The sequence below is a fragment of the Bison bison genome, unplaced genomic scaffold (assembly GCF_000754665.1).
Source record: "Bison bison bison isolate TAMUID 2011002044 unplaced genomic scaffold, Bison_UMD1.0 scf7180017864370, whole genome shotgun sequence".
In the NCBI taxonomy this organism is placed as follows: Eukaryota; Metazoa; Chordata; class Mammalia; order Artiodactyla; family Bovidae; genus Bison; species Bison bison.
In genome coordinates, this window is record NW_011494942.1 from 3,598,437 (window position 1) to 3,620,716 (window position 22,280).

The 22,280-nt window shown below is 38.9% G+C and overlaps 1 protein-coding gene across 1 annotated transcript in view; it reads left to right on the forward strand.

Moving 5' to 3' along the window:
- The window catches only part of LOC105000191 (phosphatidylinositol 4-phosphate 3-kinase C2 domain-containing subunit gamma-like), a 128,733-nt gene extending 106,931 nt beyond the window's left edge, over window positions 1-21,802 (forward strand). The window contains exons 8-9 of the mRNA XM_010855917.1: window positions 8,717-8,842; window positions 20,507-21,802. Coding sequence (XP_010854219.1) covers window positions 8,717-8,842; window positions 20,507-20,659 — 279 coding nt within the window. The 3' untranslated portion in view covers window positions 20,660-21,802. The remainder of the gene's footprint in view (window positions 1-8,716; window positions 8,843-20,506) is intronic.
- Window positions 21,803-22,280: the final 478 nt, after the last annotated feature.

Below are 22,280 nucleotides of genomic sequence, written 5' to 3' on the forward strand. Positions count from 1 at the left end.
ATATATATATATATATATATGATACAAGATGATCATGCCAATGAGTTTGTTATTGCTTTGAAGGCAGAAACTATTTTGATCACTTTTCTGTGTCCTCTCTCAGAACATCCAAAGTGCTAGACATATGGTAGTTTGATTTTTTTTTTAATTATTGGAAATCACCTATTGATGATAAGCTCTATTTAAGGCTTAAATTGATGTGAAATGAAGCAGAAGACCATTCGAATTGAATTCACGAAGACCTGAAATCATCCCATTCTACACAAATTAACACAAAGACTGGAAAAACCATTCCACCATTTCTTTGAGGCATACAGCAAACCATACATCACAAGCATTTTTATTGTACTCCTGTACTTTTATTGTACATTGTCATTTTATAAAAACACCCTCTTCATGATGGCCAGCCTGAATTTCAAAATTGCCATTTGGCAGGCACATAAATGAGGGAAATACTTTTTTATTACATTGTTTTGTTTCTGGCATAGACCTCAGGTTTTGATAGTCCTATCTTGTTTTAATCGTTGTCAGTTGAATTCTACAAATGCCTATACTACCCTATGATTGGAAACATTTAAGTTAAAAAAAAAAAAAAAACTTGATGGAAAATTCTCATAAATTATTCATCAAAAAGATAATAACCTATTAAATACAATTAAACTTTGAATTAATCTACAGACACTTCCAAAGAGTCTGATATTTTTAAACCATGTACCTTCATCACATAACTAAGAAAATTTGATCTAGAAGTGCTCTTAATTTGAATCTGTCAGTTTCCTTTGCATTCTCTGTAGAGACCTTACAAGATAGTGGATAAAAGCATAGCCCGTACATTGAAAAATCTTGAATAAAATAAAGACAATACCAGCTCAACGATTATTTTAAGAGAGTGCTTTAAATGAACTAAATATTCACAATGTGGTAGCTCTTATTATTATTACTGTGTATGAAAGATAAAAGTCTTTTTTCATATACTCATATGAAGAGTTGCTGGCATACCCTACAATGTGAAGATGGTTTTATTTACTTAACAAACAGTTTATATTTCGTTTTCTTTCTACACCAACTTACTACTGCTTACTAATTTTTCAATTCTGATAAATTATATTTTCAAGATACTTTCATCCACTGATCACAAAAAATACAAAAGTAACACTGAAAACCATTTGAAAGGCTGTGTGCAACCTAAGGCAAGAAATGAAGACAGAAATTTGGCATATTTAACTATTAACAGGGCTACCCAGGTGGCACTGGGCTTCCCTGGTGGCTCAGATGGTAAAGAATCCACCTGCAATGTGGGAGACATGGGCTCAATCCCTGGGTTGGGAAATTCCCCTGGAGGAGGGCATGGCAAACCACTCCAGTATTCTTGCCTGGAGAATCCCCATGGACAGAGGAGCCTAATGGGCTTCTGTCCACAGGCGTGCAAAGAGTAGGACATGACTGAGCAACTAAGTACACATTGTGAATAAAGATTTACTAATGTATATGTTTATATATATATATATATATATATATTAATTTTTCTAATTTAAAACGAGAATCCCCTATATTTCACTCTTCAGTTGAGAAGTCTCTTCCACCAGTGAATGCTAAGAGTATCCTAAGACTTTTGTTTCTAATCTTTTCAACTAGAGGAGCCTCTTTTTAAACAAGCAAAAAAGTTTCTGATTTCTCAGATGCCACTGAAGTCCTTTTGCTATCTGATATATCTAAGAAATACAAAAAGTGTTTAAAACTACTATAAATGCAGCAGTGCTTTTAAATAATAAAATTGTGTTAACAAAAGCGCCTACATATATTTGAAAAAATAGTAAATACGTGTGAGACATATTTATTTCCTCTGCAGGGAGTGCTTGCTGCTAATGTGGGGCCATCTCCCTGCCCCCACACAAAGTCCCCCATAAGGCACTCCTCCAATTAAACTGAATGTACCTCTTTCTGTTTCTTCCATGTACTCCACACAGCAGGACATGGAGAGGAAAACTTATTGGTGGTTGCGAGAGGGCATAGGAATGTAGCGCAAAAATATGACTTTAGTTCACACTCCGCCATTTATTAGGTCCCCAAGAAATTGTTGGATAATCATTAGCTCCTAGAAGCAGACTTAAATAACCTGCTGTGCTTGTTGTCAAGGAGATTTTTAATGAGTTAGTAAAGTCCGGAGGGTTGAGAGGACTATCACAGAAGAGTAAACAAGATCTCAGGAAAAGGACAGCAATTAGAGATCAAGCCTCTGAGTGAGAAGAATGGTGACCAAGGACTCATTCTGAGACAGAGTGCAAGTAGTTATGTTACAAATACAGTCTAGCTCCAGTTGGAGCAAAAAAGGAGTAAGAAAGGGTCATAAGGATCTAATTGTCTAACAGGATCTGAGAGATTAGATGAAGTCAAAGTTTTTGAAGTGACGCATTAAGAGACTATTCAGATGGTAAAGAATCTGCCTGCAATGCGGGAGACCTGGGTTCCATCCCTGGGTCGGGATATAGCCAACTGAGCGGCTACATTAAGATACTGAACGTAACAAACAGACCTTAACACATAAGTTCCTGATGCAGCGGTGTGCATGAAAAGATCAGCTCTAGCAGAGAGATGCCTTCAGACAGCTTGCCTTCAGACAGCTTTGCGTTCAGGGTAAACACCTAGGACAGACCTGGGAAGCAGACCCCAAGATACATCTATTTTACCCTGCAGTCGGCTTTTTTTCTCTTTTTTTAACTGGGATAGTTTCTTTATAGTGTTGTGTTAATTTCTGCTGAACAACCAAGTGAATCAGTTATGTTGTTCAGTCGCTCAGTCATGTCCAACTCTTTGCGACCCCATGGACAGCAGCATGCCAGGCTTCCTGGAGTTTGGTCAAACTCCTGTCCATTGAATCAGTGATGCCATCCAACCATCTCATCCTCTGTCGTCCCCTTCTCCTCCCGCCTTCAGTCTCTCTCAGCATCAGGGTCTTTTCTAATGAGTCGGCTCTTCACATCAGGTGGCCAAATTATTGGAGCTTCAGCCTCAGCATCAGTCCCTCCAGTGAATATTCAGGATTGATTTCCTTTAGGATTGACTAGTTTGATCTCCTTGCAGTTCAAGGGACCCTCAAGGAAGAGCTAAAAATATTCACATATCCCCTCTATATTGGACCTCCCTCCCAACCCACCATCCCACCCCTCTATGTCATCATAGAGCATGGAGCAGAGCTCCCTGTGCTATATAGCTGCTTCCCAATAGCTATCTGTTTTACACTTGGCAGCACACATGTCAATCCCAGTCTCCCAATTCAGCCCACCACCTCGTCCCCTGTGTCCACACATCCATTCCCTATGTCTGTGTCTCTATCTCTGCCTTCCAAATAGGTTCATCCATACCATTTTCCTGGATTCCACACATATGCACACATGTTAATATACAATATTGTTTTCCTTTCTCTGACTTACTTCACTGTTTATGACAGACTCTTAAGTCCATTCAGTGGGCTTTTTATTGCTTGGTTACAGTACTCTTGCCTGGAGAATCCCATGGATGGAGGAGCCTGGTGGGCTGCAGTCCATGGGGTCGTTGGGAGTCGGGCACTACTGAGCGACTTCACTTTCACTTTTCACTTTCATGCATTGGAGAAGGAAATGGAAACCCACTACAGTGTTCTTGCCTGGAGAATCCCAGGGACAGAGGAGCCTAGTGGGCTGCCGTCTATGGGGTTGCACAGAGTCGAACATGACTGAAGCAACTTAGCAGCACAGTAAGAAATGTTGCAGTAGGTAACAGAAACTACTTATATCTTAGGAAGTTAGGAAGACTTCTGGTTTTTATGTTGTTGTTCAGTTGCTAAGTCATGTCTGACTTTACAACCTCATGGACTGCAGGCCAGACCTCCCTGTCCCTTACCATCTCCTGGAGTTCACCCAAGTTCATGTCCATTGAATCAGTGATGCTATCCAATGATATCATCCTCTGGAAAAGGTCAGTTTTCATCCCAATTCCAAAAAAGGGCAGTCCTAAAGAATGTTCAAATTACCAGTCAGTTGTGCTCACTTCCCATCCTAGTAAGGTTATGCTCAAAATCCTTCAAGCTAGGCTTCAGCAATACTTAAGTCAAGAGCTTCCAGGTATACAAGCTGGGCTTAGAAAAGGCAGAGGAATCGGAGATCAAATTGCCAACATTCGTTGGTTGGATCATAGAGAAAACAAGGGAATTCCAGAAAAAATCTACTTGTTTTCTTGATGACGCAAAAGCCTTTGTGTGGATCACAACAAACTGTGGAACAAACTGGTTTTTATATTGCATTATAGATAATGATTCAGCAAATATTTATGAATAACTTTTGAAGAGCCAGGCACTATAAATATATAGCTTATTTACTCAGTCATTTGATAGCTGCTTCTTGAGTATTTGGACACTCAGCTGGTAAAAATCTGCCCGCAATGAGGGAGACCTGGGTTTGATCCCTGGATTCAGAAAATCCCCTGGAGAAAGGAGCAGCTACCCACTCCAGTATTCTGGCCTGGAGAATACCATGGACTGTATAGTCCATGGGGTCGTGAAGAGTCAGACACAACTGAGCGACTTCCACTTCATTTTGCTTCATTTCTTGAGTATTGACTAAGTGCCAAGTACTGTGTTAGGGTTAGAGCTTCTATGAAGGAAAAGAATGCTATTGAGGAAGACAGCTGTGAAAAGAAAGACACGAATAAGGTAAAGAAAAGCCCAATCTCAAGTGAGGATTTAAAATTTTTAATTGGTGATTCAGAAACATACTGAACGCTTAGAAGAAGGAAATGAGGGTTGGGGTTAGGTTAGCAGGATAAAATAACCAATGCAGCAAAATCCAAAGCAAATGCAGGGGTAGGGGAAGAGAGGAACAAGAAGACATGGATTTTCCTTTTAAATGATTTCTTATCTCATAGGGAAACTAACACACATATAAAACTATTTATTGAACTTTGAAAAATAATAAGCAGTTTAATGGGAAATCTAGAATATAAAAATTCAGAATTGGTCTAGGCAACAAAATGAAATTTGGATGACTTCACATCATCTTCTGAGCACAGTAAGAACATCAGGCAGAATTCTAGAAGACTGTGGTAGTGTTCCTTGACCTTAGCCCACCATGAATAAGAACGTCCTCTGGGTGATACAAGGAAACTTCTCATTGTTTAGACTGAACCTCAGACTAAACTCTAACCCCAAGCCTTATCACTCTTCAAAGTGTTAAGTCTTTGTGAAGGTCTAAAACACAACCAGAATACAATCCTGGGGTAAGACAGACAAGTAGGAGTTATTTAGTCATTTTAAAATAAAAATTTAGTTCATATAAACATAAGGGTGAAATGAGAAGTGTTGATGAAAAGACACCTAGTGATTTCTTTAACATATCAGATGAGATCTTTAAGGGGCAGGTTACAGTCCCAGTAAGAGGAGCAAGGGAAAAGTGTTGATAAGACAGCTGCTACGGGAAAAAAGTGAAAGTGAAAGTTGCTCGGTCATGTCCGTCTCTTTGCAACCCCATGGACTATACAGTCCATGGAATTCTCCAGGCCAGAATACTGGAGTGGGTAGCCTTTCCCTGCTCCAGGAGATCTTCCCAATCCAGGAATGGAACCCAGGTCTCTCACATTGCAGGTGGATTCTTTACCAGCTGAGCCACAAGGGAAGCCCCAAAATACTGGAGTGGGTGGCCTATCCCTTCTCCAGCGGATCTTCCCTATCCAGGAATCAAACCAGGGTCTCCTGCATTCTAGGTGTATTATTTAGGGGGAAAAAGAATTTTCTTAAAGACTTGAGAAATCCATGTCTGCATATTTACAGCTGCTAAGGACAGACTAACTGTGCTGCTCAAATCAAACGCATCCCTGACTTAAATTGTTCTATTATTCTGAAAACAATAGGATATTCAAAGATCTTGTCAAAGACACTAATTGGAAACAGAAGCCCAAACCTTTAATTAGTAAATGCCTGGTGAAAGCTGGTATACAAAATCCTTTTTCTGTTCTGTGATTGGGAGCTTATCCCTCTGTGGGGAATCCTTGAAATGTTCTGAGAAGGAAAGTGACACAGTCAAAACAGTTTCCAAGAAGGTTAAATACAACAGTGATAAACAGAATAAATGAGGGAATGAAGTGGGAAGACTGGGACACAAAAAAGGAACTGAAATCTAATTATAAGGTAGGGAATAAAGATCTATGGTGGCAGATGAACTAAAGCAAAAAGGGAGGATGCTGATCTTGGTACATACTTGGATTTGAAAATCAGTGACAAGGGAGATACTGGAGAAATGAAACTGTATCATTTAATACAATTTCAACAGGCTGAAAAAGAAATCAATTTTGGAGTAGTGAGGAAAGTGAAGATGAATTTTGGTTAGAGTGTAATCTACTTGTAGAGCTCTTCATAGGTCACTAGACTGGAATCTGAAGGCTGAATTACAGATTCCAATTTGGGAGTCATCAATATCAGTGGTTTTCAATTGGGGTCAGCTTTGCCCCCCAGGGGTCATTTAACAATGTCTGGGGACATCTTTGCTGTCACAACTAGCAGGATGGTATTGCTGCAGGCTGGTAGGTAAAGGTCAGTGATGCTGTTAAAGTATCCTCTGTGCACACAACAGCTCCCTACAACAAAGACTCACTTGGCCCCAAATGCCAATAGTGTCAATGTTGAGAAATCCTGCTCTCAAATGTCAGAGTACATTAGGGCTATCTAGTCCAATCAGTGCATATAGTGTATTCTTATTCAATTTATAGAAAATAAAAATAGTAGGAAGCATATATTGGATCTTACTCTTTCAGGCACTATACTCACATTACATGGTTTATTTTATTTAATCTTTTGAATGCTTTGAGATCAACACCACCTTTATCTCCATTTAAGAGGTTAGGAAACCGATCCACAGAGAAGTTATCTACCAAAAGCCACACGGTTGAGAAATTTGGGGGCCCAGACTGCAACCAAAAAACCCCTCCCAGAACCACAATTCTAAGATGTCACCACTAAGATGACACATACAGTGATTATAGGTATGGAATGCTCAAGCCCCGTGGTAGGAAAGAGAGACAATTACACAGAGCAGAAACACTTTACTGCCTTCATTTCTCTCTCTCTTTCTCTGTCTCTCACACACACACAAAATCAGCTCTCTCAAATATTAATAGCAATGTTTTTCTGTGTCACAGAAAAGTCCATTGTGTCATTGACAAATTCCAGAGCTCCTCCTGGGGGAGGGTTTTGAGTGGAGCAAGGTACCTTGAGCACCATCCAAAGCAGCAGTTTTGATGATCTTAGCATTTGGACATGTGCATGTGTCCAGATGTATTTTATCTAATTTGTGAATAATAATAAAGACCCAGATTCTCCTGATGACATGATTTTTACTATGTAAATTAGAACAGAATAGAAGTTAGTCCTATAATAATGTATATCACATTTCCTTACTCTCCTTCCTTTCCAATATGCTTCTCTAACTGCCAAAGAACGATGTAAAATTCAAGCTAATGACCTTGGGGATGGCACTGGATGTTCATGTGTGATTGTCACTGTCATTCACAGAATTGGTTGAAAACTACTGATTTAGTAGTTAGGATGTATTCACCAAGATAAGCATTTAAACTCCTCAATTGTGACTTTCAAATCATCCATTTTAAATGTAAATTACACAAACATTTCTCATTTTATCAAGCGAGATAGGCACAGCTTTTAGTACAATTTTCTCTCCATTTGGTTACAAAGATAGAACCCATTTCTCTGAAGTACAGTTGTTTCCAAACTTTTAAAAGTATACTCTGTCTTCAAATTTATTAAGAAATAAAAATATTCATAAGAAAAAAGGTTGAAAAAGGGAGACGTTCTGAAGCCGTTGGGGAAGTTTGGGGGGAGGAAGGCTGGAGAGCATTGATCCACCAATCAGGCCGGAACTCACGCAACTTTGGGAGCGCCACAGAACACAATTTTAAAAGGATCATCCAATATATTTTAGGATAATTTAGATCAGTGCTCCCCAACATTTTTGGCACCAAGGACTGGTTTTATGGAGGACAGTTTTTCCACGGACTGGAGTGGGGGGTGGTTTAGGATGATTCATGCACATCACATTTATTGTGGACTTTATTTCTATTATTATTACATCAGCTCTACCTCACATCATCAGGCATTAGGTCTCAGAGGTTGGGGACACCTGACTCAGATAATAAAATTATTAAAACTACCTTAAAATCTTGTAAGTAGGTCTAATTGATATTTTAATTAAATTCTATCTGAAAATATGGTATTATGCAATATACATGTCATTAAGTGCTACATCTTATTTTAGGTGTTAAACTTGAAATATTTTTTTTCTTTTTTTTTTTAATTTTCAAGTGGTGTACAGTCCCCTGAGGCACTCAGGTCCTATCTCAGCCAGTGGCTTATATTCATCTCTTGACCATTTCTGTCAAAAATGCAAATTTCATTTTTACTACAAAAAACTAAAGTAACTCATACTTACTGGAGTTTTAAATGTAGCTCTCTGAAACAGTGCTTAATTTAAGATGGACTGTTTTACTCCTTTAAACTGTATTTTGGGATTCCTTTGGAGCCGTGATGTATTTCTTTTGATTGTTCTCTTCTTTTCTGGTAAACAGTGACTGTAATAAATCTTGATCCTGTCTTTGGTCTAGATATTTAGTAGCCATGTATTTGTTTTCTTTGATAGCTGCGCACATTAATATTTATAACCATTTTTCTCTGCAGCATCTCCCAGATGGCTCCGCGCCCAGCGCACATGTTGAATTTTATCTTTTACCGTATCCCAGTGAAGCCCGGAGGAGGAAAACAAAATCTGTTCCAAAATGTACTGACCCCACTTACAATGAGATTGTAAGTATGATTCATCTCTTGTCCAGTCACTTTGTATTTTTTCTTACCATTTTTCAGCTTCACAATGAAATATGGAAAATCTGTAGTAATTGGCAGCATTATTTCATAAAGGGAAGATGTTTCCCAAAATAGCCACTGTGTGCCACTCACTGTTCTTGATGCTATAGGAATAGGAAAATACAACTTTCAAAATGCTTATGAACCAATTTTCAAATTGTGGCTAGCTTACAGCAAGAGCCCAAGACTTTATGGCATTTGTTTCGCCTCCTAACATTATCCCTGACTCCATCTTGTTTTCTCTAATAAGCTTTTCTTTCCCTCGTTTTCCTTACCTGATAACTTTATCATAGTCTAATCTATTGTAAACATTATAAAATCTCCTTTGAAAAACTGAAAAAAAAAATAAGTACAAAGCACAAATTATATTAAAGTTAATTTATATTATATACAGCTCTCTAATTCCTTTGTAGTATACAATCTGAACATCCGATCCTCTCTTTTTTTCTACGGCAAACCCTACATTTTCCTCTTGATTCCATCCTTTCCCATCTCCTCTGTAGCTTGCTCACTTGATTCTTTGCTTACCTTTCCAGTGGGTTATCTTACCCACTGGATCCTCAACTCCAAAATCTTAAAAAAAAAAGTCTTCAACTCAGCTTTTATAAAGCATCAATTTTTTCTTCTCTTGCTATCACCTCCACACTTTAGCAGACTTGGCATATTTCCTGCTCTCTGTTCATCGCCTCCTTCTCACCACTTAATCCTTTGCAATATGGATTCTACCTTGACCAATGCTGCTTTGTTCAAAGGGCACCAGAAGACTCCTGATTGTTCAGTCCAGTGATCCAATGGGCTGTCCTCTCTTGAGCACTTAGACAGCAACTCTATTAACTGCTTTCTCTTTCTTGACACCTCCCTTTTGCTTCTTGAGCTCTGCCTTTTAACTCCCTTGTTTTCTTTAACCACTCTCTCATTTTCCTTCATTGCCATTCTTCCCCTGAAAATATTTATTTACTGGAGTTCCATGATGTGACCTCATCTCTTCTTGATATATACACTCAAAATGATCTTATGGATCTACAGATTTTCATTTATTACCTACTTGAAGCTTGCATCTCAATTATTTCCTCAAACTCTAGCTTCTTTCCTAAGCTCTAAACCTGTGTGTGCATGTTCAGTCGTGTCTGAGTCTTTGTGACCCTGTGGACCCACCAGGCTGCTTTGTCCATGGGGATTCTCCAGGAAAGAATACTGGATTGGTTTGCCATGCCCTCCTCCAGGGGATCTTCCCAACCTAGGGATTGAACCCAGGTCTCCAGATGGCAGGCAGATTCTTTATCACTAAGCCACCAGGGGAGCCCTTTAAACCTGTACTTTTACCTGATTATTGAAGAGCCCCTGAGATGTCAGGGAGGGTGGGAGGGAAGCTGAAGATGAAGGGGATATATGTATACTTATAGCTGAATTCACATTGTACGGCAGAAATCAACACAAGATTGTAAAGCAATTACAAAAGTAAGTTAACAGTTAGTGACTCAGTTGTGACCGACTCTTTGCAACCCCATGGACTGTAGCCCACCAGGCTCCTCTATCCATGGAATTCTCCAGGCAAGAGTAGTGGAATGGATAGCCATTCCTTTCTCCAGGGTATCTTCCTGATCCAGGGATTGACTGGGGCTGCCAGAGTCCTTTGTGAGTTGACTCAGATGCTCATCTGGCCTCACTTCTCTCTGGTTGTTGGAGGAGGTCTCAGGTGTTAGCCACATGTGTGCTTGATGTTCTTTACCACATGCTGCTGGCTTCCCAAAACAGCAAGTTATCCAAGACAGAGACAAAGATGCCACACTACTTTCTGAGCCACCAGGGAAGCCCAAAGCAATTATACTCCAATTAAAAAAGAAAGAGCCCCTTTAGGATGCCTCCTAGGCCCTTTTAAACCAGGTTTCCCTCCACTGTCATCTCAGAAGATACTAATGACATCACTCTCCTCCTCACTCACAAGTCCAGTTAATCCCCAAGTTTTGTCAGTTTCACTTGGGCAGTCATCTGCCTCTTCAATCCATCTTCTCCTCTGTGTCCCATAACTGTGTCTCTGGTGAAAGGCCTCATAACTTTGGCTAATATAATAGCTTCCTATCTGCCCGTCTTGCGCTTTTCAATTAAATCATTCAAATTTCTATCTAAAGTGTCAAAAACTACTCATTTTTATTGCTCTCCTACATAACTTTTTCCAAATGTTCCTTACTACCTACTGGATAATATCCAAAATCCTAAGTGTGGCATTCACAGCCCTTCAAATTTGACTCAGTAATTTTCCAAAGTTGTCTCTGGAGCAGTATCATCCTTATATACCTTTAAAATTTTTTTTGTTTTGAGATAATCGTAGATTCACAAGCAGTTAGAAGAAACAATATAGAGAGAATTCAAATACCCTTCAACCACTTTTCCTAAAATGGTAACACTTTGCCTGACTATTGACAATATCATAATCAGGAAATTAACATTGGTACAATTCACTGACCTTATTAGGATTTCTCGTTTTACACGTGTTCTTATGTATGCATATATTTAGTTCTGTACATTTATATCACATGTATAGGTTTGTGTGATCACCACAATCAACCAAGGTCTAGACCATTCCATTACAATGATTCCTGGTGCTGTCGGAGTAAAGCCACAGTCACTCTTCCCACTCTAACAGTCCATGCCCAACTCTGGCAACGCTTAATGTATTCACTATCTCTATAATTTTGTCATTTCAAATGTTATATAAATGGAATCATACAGTTTGTAACATTTTGAGGTTGGCTTTTTTCTTTTACTATACATCTCACGAGAGATCCATCCAAGTAGCTGCATGTATCAACAGTTTGTTTTCGCTGCTGAGTAGTAGTCACGGCAGGGAGGTATGAAAGTTTAATTATTTACCAATTAAAGGACATTTGGGTTGTTTCTGACTGGGGACTACTGCAGTACAAAGCTGTTCTGAACACTGATGTATAGATTTTCATGTAAATATAAGTTGTAATTTCTCTAAGAGAGATGCTCAAGATGTAATTACAGGGGTATATGGTAATGCCACATATAGTTTTTTCTTTTTTTTTAATTTTATTTTATTTAACTTTACAATATTGTATTGGTTTTGCCATATATCAAAATGAATCTGCCACAGGTATACATGTGTTCCCCATCCTGAACCCTCCTCCGTCCTCCCTCCCCTCACCATCCCTCTGGGTCGTCCCAGCGTATAGTTTTCCAAAGAAATTGTCATACTCTTTTTCCACACCATTTTACACTCCCAATGCAATATTTGTGCTAGTTTCGCTGCATCTCTGCCAGCATTTGGTATCATTTTTATTTTATCAAATAAAAATATCACTTTTTAATTTTAGTTCATTTGACAAGTAATGAGTGATAGCTCACTGTGGTTTAAATTTGCATGTATCTAGTAGCTAATGATCAGAGAAGGAATGTCACCCCACTCCAGTACTCTTGCCTGGAAAATCCCATGGACGGAGGAGCCTGGTGGGCTGCCGTCTATGGGGTCGCACAGAATCGGACACGACTGAAGCGACTTAGCAGTAGCAGCAGCAGTAGCTAATGATGCAAATTTCTTTTCATGTGCTTATTTACTATCTACATATCTTCTTTGGTGAAATATGTCTGTGTGTCTTTGTTCATTTTCTAATTAGAGAGTCTACATTTTTACTTATGTTTACTATTGACTTTTGAGATTCTTTATATATTATCAATAACCTTTGTCAGATATGTGGTTTGCAAATATTTTCTCCAAGTCTGTAGCTTGACTTTCCATCCTTTTCTCAGGGTCTTTCACAAGTAAAAGTTTTTAATCTTGATGAGGTCCAATTCATCAGTTGTTTTTCTCTTATAAGACTGCATATTTGGTGGAAAGTCTAAGAACTCTTCACCTAGCACTTTCTAAAGATTTTCTCCCATAGAAAGTGAGTCAGTCGTGTCCGACTCTTTGCGATCCCATGGACTGTAGTCTACCAGGCTTCTCTGTCCATGGGATTTTCCAGGCAAGAGTACTGGAGTGGGTTGCCATTTCCTTCTCCAGGGGATCTTCCTGACCCAGGGATCGAACCCAGGTCTCCTACATTGCCGGCAGACACTTTACTCTCTGAGCCACCAGGGAAGCCCAAATATTTTATAGTTTTATATTTTACATCTAAGTCCATTATTCATTTTGAGTTGACTTTTGAATAAAGTGTGTATTTTAGGTTAAAGTTCACTTTTCTTTTGCCTATGAATGCCAATTATTCCAGCACCATCTATTGAAAAAGCAATTCTTCCTACATTTAATGTCTTTTGCACCTTTCAGCACCTTTAACAAAAATAAGTCAGGAACATTTGCTTGCTCATGCCCTTCCACTGCCCCACACTTAGTCATATTCTCCAGTCACATTACACAGCTTGTCACTCCCTGAATAATCCCTGTGACCTCTGTGACTGAGCTCATGAGGCTGTTCACCCTCCTGCCCTTTTCTGCCAACTTTGAGGTTCCCCTCAAATATGGACTCTGTGAACCACTCTTTCCTCCCCGACTCTTATACCACATTTACCATCTCTTGTTCAGTCCTACATAATTATTTTTTTCTTTTAGTACACTGAAAACTTCTTGAGGACAAAGAAAAAGTTTTATCTTTCTTAGTATCTCTGAAACTTAGCTATTTCTTTTTTTTTTTTTTAACTTTACAATATTGTATTGGTTTTGCCATATATCAAAATGAATCCACCACAGGTATACATGTGTTCCCCATCCTGAACCCTCCTCCCTCCTCCCTCCCCATACCACCCCTCTGGGTTGTCCCAGTGGTTCGATGCACAATACTGAAACTTAGCTATTTCTTAAAAGATTTGTGGAATTAAATATTTGGGGTAATTCCATAAGTGACACTTTTTGTGTATGTGGAAAAATGTAAAACCAGCAAACATTTATATATATTCAACTGTATGTATAATTTAGTAAGGAAAGATACTTTGACATTTTATTATTTGCCATGATGTCAACCACTAGAGATATATGTACATGCTCAGTTGCATCCAACTGTTTGCAACCCTATGGGCCATAGCCTGCCAGGCTCCTCTGTCCATGGGATTCTGCAGGCAAAGATACTGGAGTGGGTTGCCATGCCCTCCTCCAGGGCATCTTCCTGACCCAGGGATCAAACCCACATCTCTTAAATCTCCTGCATTGGCAGGCGAATTATTTAGCACTAGCAACACCTGGGAAGCCCATAAGTCTATGCATAGCAAACTCCAATTCATACATAATCCGAATGAGCAGGAAGATGAATTCATGCGTGAGTAAGTGACTGCCTTAATAGTAACGATCATCATGTAAACAAATTTGTCAAGGAAGTGGTTGAATTTAGAAAGCCATGAGAAGAAAAAGACATCTTTTTTAGGAGTCCTTGTTAATATTTTAATAAGTATTCTTTCTGAATTATGTCTCTTTCTCTCAACAGACACATTCTCTAACAAAAATGGGATCATATTGTACCTATTAATTTGTTACCTGCTTTATTCAATAAGCATATAAGACTACAGTATTTTAATTTTTCTCCCATTATGCTGTGTCTGTATCAATACAAGAATATTTCTAAGAAATATCCCACAAAAGGGTACCAGTTTTAACTGTGGTTTTACTTTCTCTCCCCTTCAACTATACTATAGGCCCCCATCTCTTTGCTAAGTCCCCTCTATTATTTCTGTGCATTCTTAGCAACACCTTATACAGACGTCCTTATCCCTTCGTATCCGCAGGGGAGGTTAGCTCCGGGACTCCTGAGCATACCAAAATTCTCGGGTGCCCAAGTTCTTTCTATAAAATGGCATATTTGCATATAACCTATACACATCCCCCATTTACATTAAATTGTCTCTAGGTGACTCATAAGAGTTGATACAATGTATATGCCATGCAAATAGTAGCTGGTAGGCAACCTATTCAAATTTGCTTTCTAGAACTTTGGAAATATTTTTCCCTGAATATTTTTTGATACGTGGTTGATTGAGTCAATGACTGCAGAGCTCATGGCTACAGAGGGCCAACCATTTGTGTTTTCTGAGGAGCCTGGTAATTATCACATGGCATCTACCTTGTATTTAACTTCTCCCGTTTGCTTCCTGAGGGCTGCTATATCAGGGACTTCGGGATTTCTCAAACTGCCAAAGCCAGGCAGAGATCTGGGGAGTGGGAGAGAATGACTTCACTCCCCTTCTTATATAAACCTCTTAGAGGAATTCAAAGGGAATATCATATTGCATCACTTCAGAAAGCTTTTCAGGAAAATAGTTCTTTGAGGTGTTATTCACAAGCCTCTTTCTCCCTAATACTCAGACCTGAGAGAGGCTGGGTCAGGACCACTGCCAAGTGTCCCTTCAGCATCTACCCTTCAGATACTAAAGCTCTGATACAAGGCCAAGTTTGTCACCTTGATGCTCTCCAGAGTGGTTCCCAACAGGACTGCCTGCAGCCTTCCTGAAAACCCTTCTCACATACAGAGCCCTGTGGTGGACACGACTGGGCTCAGGACAGGGTGGGGCTGGTGGTCGGAGTGCCCCCAGAACTTCCCTCCAAGTCTTTCAGAAGCAGAGTGGGCTGCTAACGCCGCTGCCACTGCTCTTTCTACTCTACTGTCTTTGTTATCTGGTTGAGAACCATCATTTTCCAATACAATATTGTAAAGTAATTAACCTCCAATTAAAATAATAAAAAGTAAAAAAAAGAACCATCATTTTTAATGACTCATTAGAAATAGATTCAATTTTAAAAATTAATTATATTGTTATAGTCCATGTATCTTGCACATTGTATTCCTTTTTTTTTTTTTAATTGAAATAGAATTGATTTACAGTGTTGTGCCAATCACTGGGCATATAGACTCACTTATACATATAGAGACATTCTTTTTATATTCTTTCCCATTCTGGTTATGACAGGATATTGAATATAGTTCTCTATGCTATACAGTAAGGCCTTGTGGTTTATCCATCCTGTATCTAGTAACTGACATTATATTCCTTTCTTAGACATTATCCTAGAGGAGATATTAGAAAGGACAGAATAAGAATGTTCTATGTAGTTCACGTGCCTTAAAATATCCAGCATGTGCATGAATATCTAGCATAGAACGCGGTGAATGATGCACTCAGTAAGCAATGGTTATTGTTGTCTATAGCATCCTCTCATTCCATACTCATAAAGTAATGTTAATTCTTTTTGTAGAGGAAGACCCTGAGGCCCTGAGGTAGATATTTTGATCAGGGTTAGGTAACTAAATTTCAAGCCCAGAAGTGCCTGATTCCAAAGCTCTGACTGACCCCATTAAACTTTCTGTGCTGTCCCTCCCTCGTTCTACCCGCAGAGTCCTGGCTTTCAACTCTCCCTTTCACAGTCACCTCTTCACTCCTTCTCTCACCAGCCCTAAGCACAATTCGGTTTCCATACTATTTTCCTCCCCTTGCAATCCTTCAAACACTCTTTAGAATTGTTTACTAGAACTTGGTGTCAAATGACATAGTGAATGCTTGCATATAAGTTAGTAGATACTAAATTACCCTAAACAGTGTTCTACTTGATATAACAATTTCAAACTTACACATTCAGTGTTTGTCAGAAGGCAGTGAAGACTTGACACATGCCTCAATGGCACCGCACTCCAGTACTCTTGCCTGGAGAATCCCATGGGCAGAGGAGCCTGGTGGGCTGCAGTCCATGGGGTCGCTAGGAGTCGGACACAACTGAGCGACTTCACTTTCACTTTCCACTTTCATGCATTGGAGAAGGCAATGGCAACTCACTCCTGTGTTCTTGCCTGGAGAATCCCAGGGACAGGGAGCCTGGTCGGCTGCCGTCCATGGGGTCACACAGAGTCGGACACGACTGAAGTGACTTAGCAGCAGCAGCATGGGTAAAAAGTATTACAAAGTGAAATTAAAAGAGCTGTGTATTTTTGGTTCTTTTTATATTAAGGCAGAATACATATTAAATCATTTGGTGAAAAGTCTCAAAGAATATAGTCATCTGCATACATCTCTAGCATTACACACTAATTATTCATTGCAATGAAGAAAAAAGTGCTTATTTTTAAAATGTTACAGATGAAGTAAAGCAATTAGAATATATGTATATATCATCTATGATGTGCAATGATTACATGTTATAAAACAGTCACTTTCAAGAAAAATAGCTTTTACATAATAAAGCATAGGAAAAAAATCCATAGTAATATAAACTTTGGAGTTTAAATGTTTGCATTTTAACCAGGAAGGCAATTAATTCCTAGCATTGAATATTAGAGAAATTCTGCTTGCTAAATAGCTGGAGACTCAACTTTGTCTACCACTGTTATTTCCTGTCAGCTAAGGTAAAATGGGCTTCCCTGGTGCCTCAGCTGGTATAGAATCTGCCTGCAATGAGGGAGACCCAGGTTCGATCCCTAGTTGGGAAGATCCCCTGGAGAAGGGAATGGCCCTCACTCCACTATTCTTGCCTGGAGAATTCCATGGACAGAGGAGCCTGGTGGGCTACAGTCCATGGGGTCACAAAGAGTCGGCCATGACTGAGCAACTAACAGTTTCACTTTTCAAGACAAAAATACCAAGAAATGACTGTTCTTTTTTTGTGTATTTGATGGATCTTTTTTGGTTATAATTCATTAGTGTTTACTATGTACCAGGTTTTGCACCAAAGCTAATTATATTCATTCTCTCATTTCTTCCTCACAATACTAAAAGGTAAATATTATCACCATATTCAAATAAGAAAGTTCATTCAGATGGCCCCCAACTTGGGCTGGTTCAACCTGAAATTTTTTGAACTTACAGTGGTGCAAAAGTGGTATGCATTCAGTAGAACCTGTAGTACAAATTCTGATCTTCTCCCAGCTTATCAGTGCGTGGTAGAATATTCTCTCCTGATGCTGGGCAGTGGCATGAGCCACAAGTCTCAGTCAGTCACGCAATCATGAGAGTAAACAACCAATACTCTCACAACCATTTTGTACCCAGCCAGCCATTCTGCTTTTCACTTTCAGTACTGTATCCAATAAATTATATGAGACATACACACATTGTTATAGAAGAGGCTTTGTGTTAGATGATTTTGTCTAACTGTAGGCTGACGTAAGTGTCCTGAATGCATTTAAGGTAGATGAGGCTAAGCTATGATGTTCGACGGGTTAAGTGTATGTGTGCTCAGTTGCTCAGTTGTCTCCGACTCTGCAACCTCATGGACAGTAGCCCGCTAGGCTCCTCTGTCCATGGAATTTCCCCAGGCAAGAATACTGGAGTGGGTTGCCATGCCCTCCTCCAGGGGATCTTCCCAACCCAGGGATCGAACCCGGGTCTCTTATGTCTCCTGTGTGGGCAGGCAGGTTCTACCACTAGTGCCATCTGTTCAGTTTACCATGGGTTTATAAGCCCATCAGGATGTAACCCCACTGTAAATGTAAACTGATCAGATCAGTCGCTCAGTCGTGTCCGACTCTTTGCGACCCCATGAATCGCAGCACGCCAGGCCTCCCTGTCCATCACCAACTCCCGGACTTCACTCAGACTCACGTCCATCGAGTCAGTGATGCCATCCAGCCATCTCATCCTCTGTCGTCCCCTTCTTCTCTTGCCCCCAATCCCTCCCAGCATCAGAGTCTTTTCTAATGAGTCAACTCTTTGCATGAGGTGGCCAAAGAACTGGAGTTTCAGCTTTAGCATCATTCCTTCCAAAGAAATCCCAGGGCTGATTCCTTCAGAATGGACTGGTTGGATCTCCTTGCAGTCATAGTGACAACAGATTTAAATAAATATGTATCATAGATATGTTTCTTAGAAAGTTACATCTTTAGCACTAATTTATAAGATTCCCAGTGTTCTGAAACCAGATTTTCCAAAAGCCTAATGGTCAGAGCTATTCCATTTTTTTTAATACACTTTGAAGAGCCCTTTGTCTATTTCCTCTGTAAAATAGGAATTGAGTGTATCTGCCGAATGTGTTGTGGGGAGGAAAATGGAGGATAATTTAGACAGTTCAAAATAACCACCATAGAGAAGAGGAAAAGGAGCTTACTCTGAAGTCCTGGAAAAATAGGTGTTCAGGAGATAAGAGTGATTCAGAGTCCACGTTAGACTTCTCTTTGCCATTAAAGATGAATTACATCAGTAAGACTTTGAAATTTTTAAGGCAGCCCTTAAAATCCTTTACTATCTGGGGGAACTCAAGAACTTAAGTGGAATAACTTGAATAAGCAGTTCTGCCCTGAGAATCCCATGAACAGAGGAGTCTGGCAGGCTACAGTCCATGGGGTCTCAAAGAGTCGGACACAGCTGAGGTGACTTAGTACGCACACACAAGAATTTAAAAGGTAATCTCCTGCCTGGAATGGGAGCAAGATAATAGAAGAGTAGGTAGCCAGGAGCTGTCACAAGAAATAATATAGACTGCATCAACATCCTGTATTGTATGTCATATCCCTTAATTGAATTATTATTTTTTTGATAAATAAATCACTGCTCAGAGCTGCTGGTAAATTCTTTAGTGGAATTTCATTGATATCTTAAGATGGCCAGAAATCACATCCATACACACTGAGCAGGCTTCCTAGAAGATTCAAGGCTTTCCTCTCAATTTGTTTCCTCTGATTCTTCTTTGCATATAAAGCACTTCTTTCTATCTTGTAGCTTCACTATAAAAAGCAAGCACATTTGTAGCATCATATGAGACTCCTCTAAATGTGTTATAAGGAGTTTCCTTGGCAACCACTTTGGGTTTATACACAGCAATCTCCTCCTTTTATGATGTATAACTAACTTCTTGATCCTGCAGTTTTTAAAGTTTCTTTACCACTGCAGGAACACAGTGATAATGCCTGTAACTTACTTCTTGGATGTTATAAATCGCAGTTGAATAGCTCTCTCTCCTTAAAAATAGTTCCATGACTAGTAAATGAAAAGAAGAAAGACACAAAACTGTACACACAACATAATCATAGCTCAGAATCTAAAAATTGATTATATATAGAAAACAAAAAGCACAGCAAAATGTTAACTATAATTATCTCCTAATGGTAGAAATATAAAAATGTTCTTTTATATTCATTTCTGTTTCATCCCCATATTTTACTTAATGAGCATATATTTTCATAACTAAATATTAAACAATTTTAAATTAAAGTAACCATAGTATGACTGCTTCACATGGAGAAGGAAATATTGTTGGACTACATTAACACAAGGAAATCATGGAGATTGGTCTGATTTCCTCATTAGCCTTCAACAAAGAAAAATAGTGTTCAAGGCTCCATGCTGCACATAAATTCAAGGACAGTTAAAAGGTGGTAAGTATTTAAATTTCTTCCTAGAGAATGATTTGCAACCTTATTAAATTTGGGATAGACAATTATTAATGGAATCAGAGTAAATTTTAAGCTTCTTAAGAAATACTTTGTCATTAAACTCCTTCATGTTAGCAGAACCTTTAGCTCTTCAGAATTAAGAGTTAGAAATGAAAGATTCTAACACCATTAACCTGTCCATTCCAAGGTACAAAATATGAGACGCAATTATTTTGTTAAAAGAAATATTTTTTAAAAGATGCATTTAAGCATATCTAATTTATATTTTCAAAATTCTCTCCCTTTTCAGGTAGTATATGATGAAGTCACAGAGCTCCAAGGACATGTCTTAATGCTTATTGTAAAGAGCAAAACCACGTTTGTAGGAGCAATTAACATCCAACTCTGCAGTGTCACACTCAATGAAGAAAAATGGTATCCACTAGGTAACAGTATAATTTGAGCATTGCTTTGAACATACAGATTCATTAACTACTCATATTTTTTTCACTTTTGGGCCTCTCTATCACAAGATCAGGACATTTTTTTAATCAAAGGTAGTGTGGTAAATTAAGGACACAGAGAAAAGAAATCAGAATCAATGTTTTTAGTTATTTATTCTCTGTGTATTTCACTATTTTCTTAGAACCATTTCTCCAATTGATTGTGTAAATTCAATATGTAAAATAATAAAAGGATATTTTAGTGTATCTTTTAAATCAAACATGTGTGCACTTTATAATTATGTGCCTATAGTTAAAAGCAATACTTTTAATGTAGTTTTCAAAAAAAACCAAAGCAAATAAATCTTATCACTTCAAGACCTAAGTATATCTGAAACAAGTTTTTAAAATTTGGATTAAGTATATATACCTACACATCCACTTATAATTTTATATGTATTGAAGGCATTAGTAAGCTCTGGCAGAATATTATAGTTATTTTCTAACAGAAAAACCAAGCATAAATGCCTAAAATTCTTAAATCCAATTTTTGGAAGAATTTTTGTAGTTTTTCACCGTCTTCAATACTCATCACCACTGGATATCACCCAATCAGAGGCATTATCACATTTTAAACTGTGGTATACCTTAATTCAAAGATCTCAAACTCTGAAACCCTCCCCTCTGATCAAAACATCTTTTCTGTACAACAAAAAGTTTTCTTACTTCTGAACCTACTTCCATACCCATCGTGACCTGAGTAGACAATCCTGGAGGGACTTCCCCGGTGATTCAGTGGTTAAGAATCTACATTGCAGTGCAGGGGACACAGGTTCGATCCCTGGTCAAGGAATGAATATACCACACGCCACAGGGCAACTACGCCCTAGTGCCTTACTATGGAGCCTGGGAGCCCTAGAGCTGTGCCCCACAACGAGAGGAGCCATCGCAACAAGAAGCCCACGCACCACCACCAGAAAGTACTCCCGCTTACCACAGATAGAGAAAGCCCTTACACAGCAGCAAGACCCAGTGCAGCCATAAATTAACTTTTTCAAAATCCTGCAGATTTCCACCCTGCAAAGTAGGTACAAATCAAGGCACTTTATTATATTTTTTAAGAGAATTAAATTGCTTTAAAAAATTCCTGCCAATTAAATTATTAAAACCCTTGCTTTACTCAGCGTTCTCCTGTGTGTATATTAAAAAAGCAACTTAAGTTCTTTTTTATACAGTCATTGGTATAAACTTGTAAAAGACTGTACATTTATTCATTGAAAATACATGTGTGCCTAGTGTGGGCTGATATGGTCTTGCTCTGAACACATGATCATGTGAGTCAAATCATCCATAATCCTCTGGGCGGTGACTGGGTGTTTCAGGTCGATTCCCTGTCCTTTTCTAATAGAGTGATTCCATATCCTTCTCTCTGATGAAACCCCAGAACCCTCTACCGTAATCCTCACTCTCAGTTGATGACTGTGTTTCCTACTTCACTTAGAAATTGGAATCAAAAAAAAAAAAAAAAAAGAAATTGGAATCAGTCCACTAGCACGTCTACCCACTCAGCACAGTCTACATTCCACCTTTCTACTTATTATCATAGAAAAACCACCCCAGGTCCTACCCGAAACCAATCCC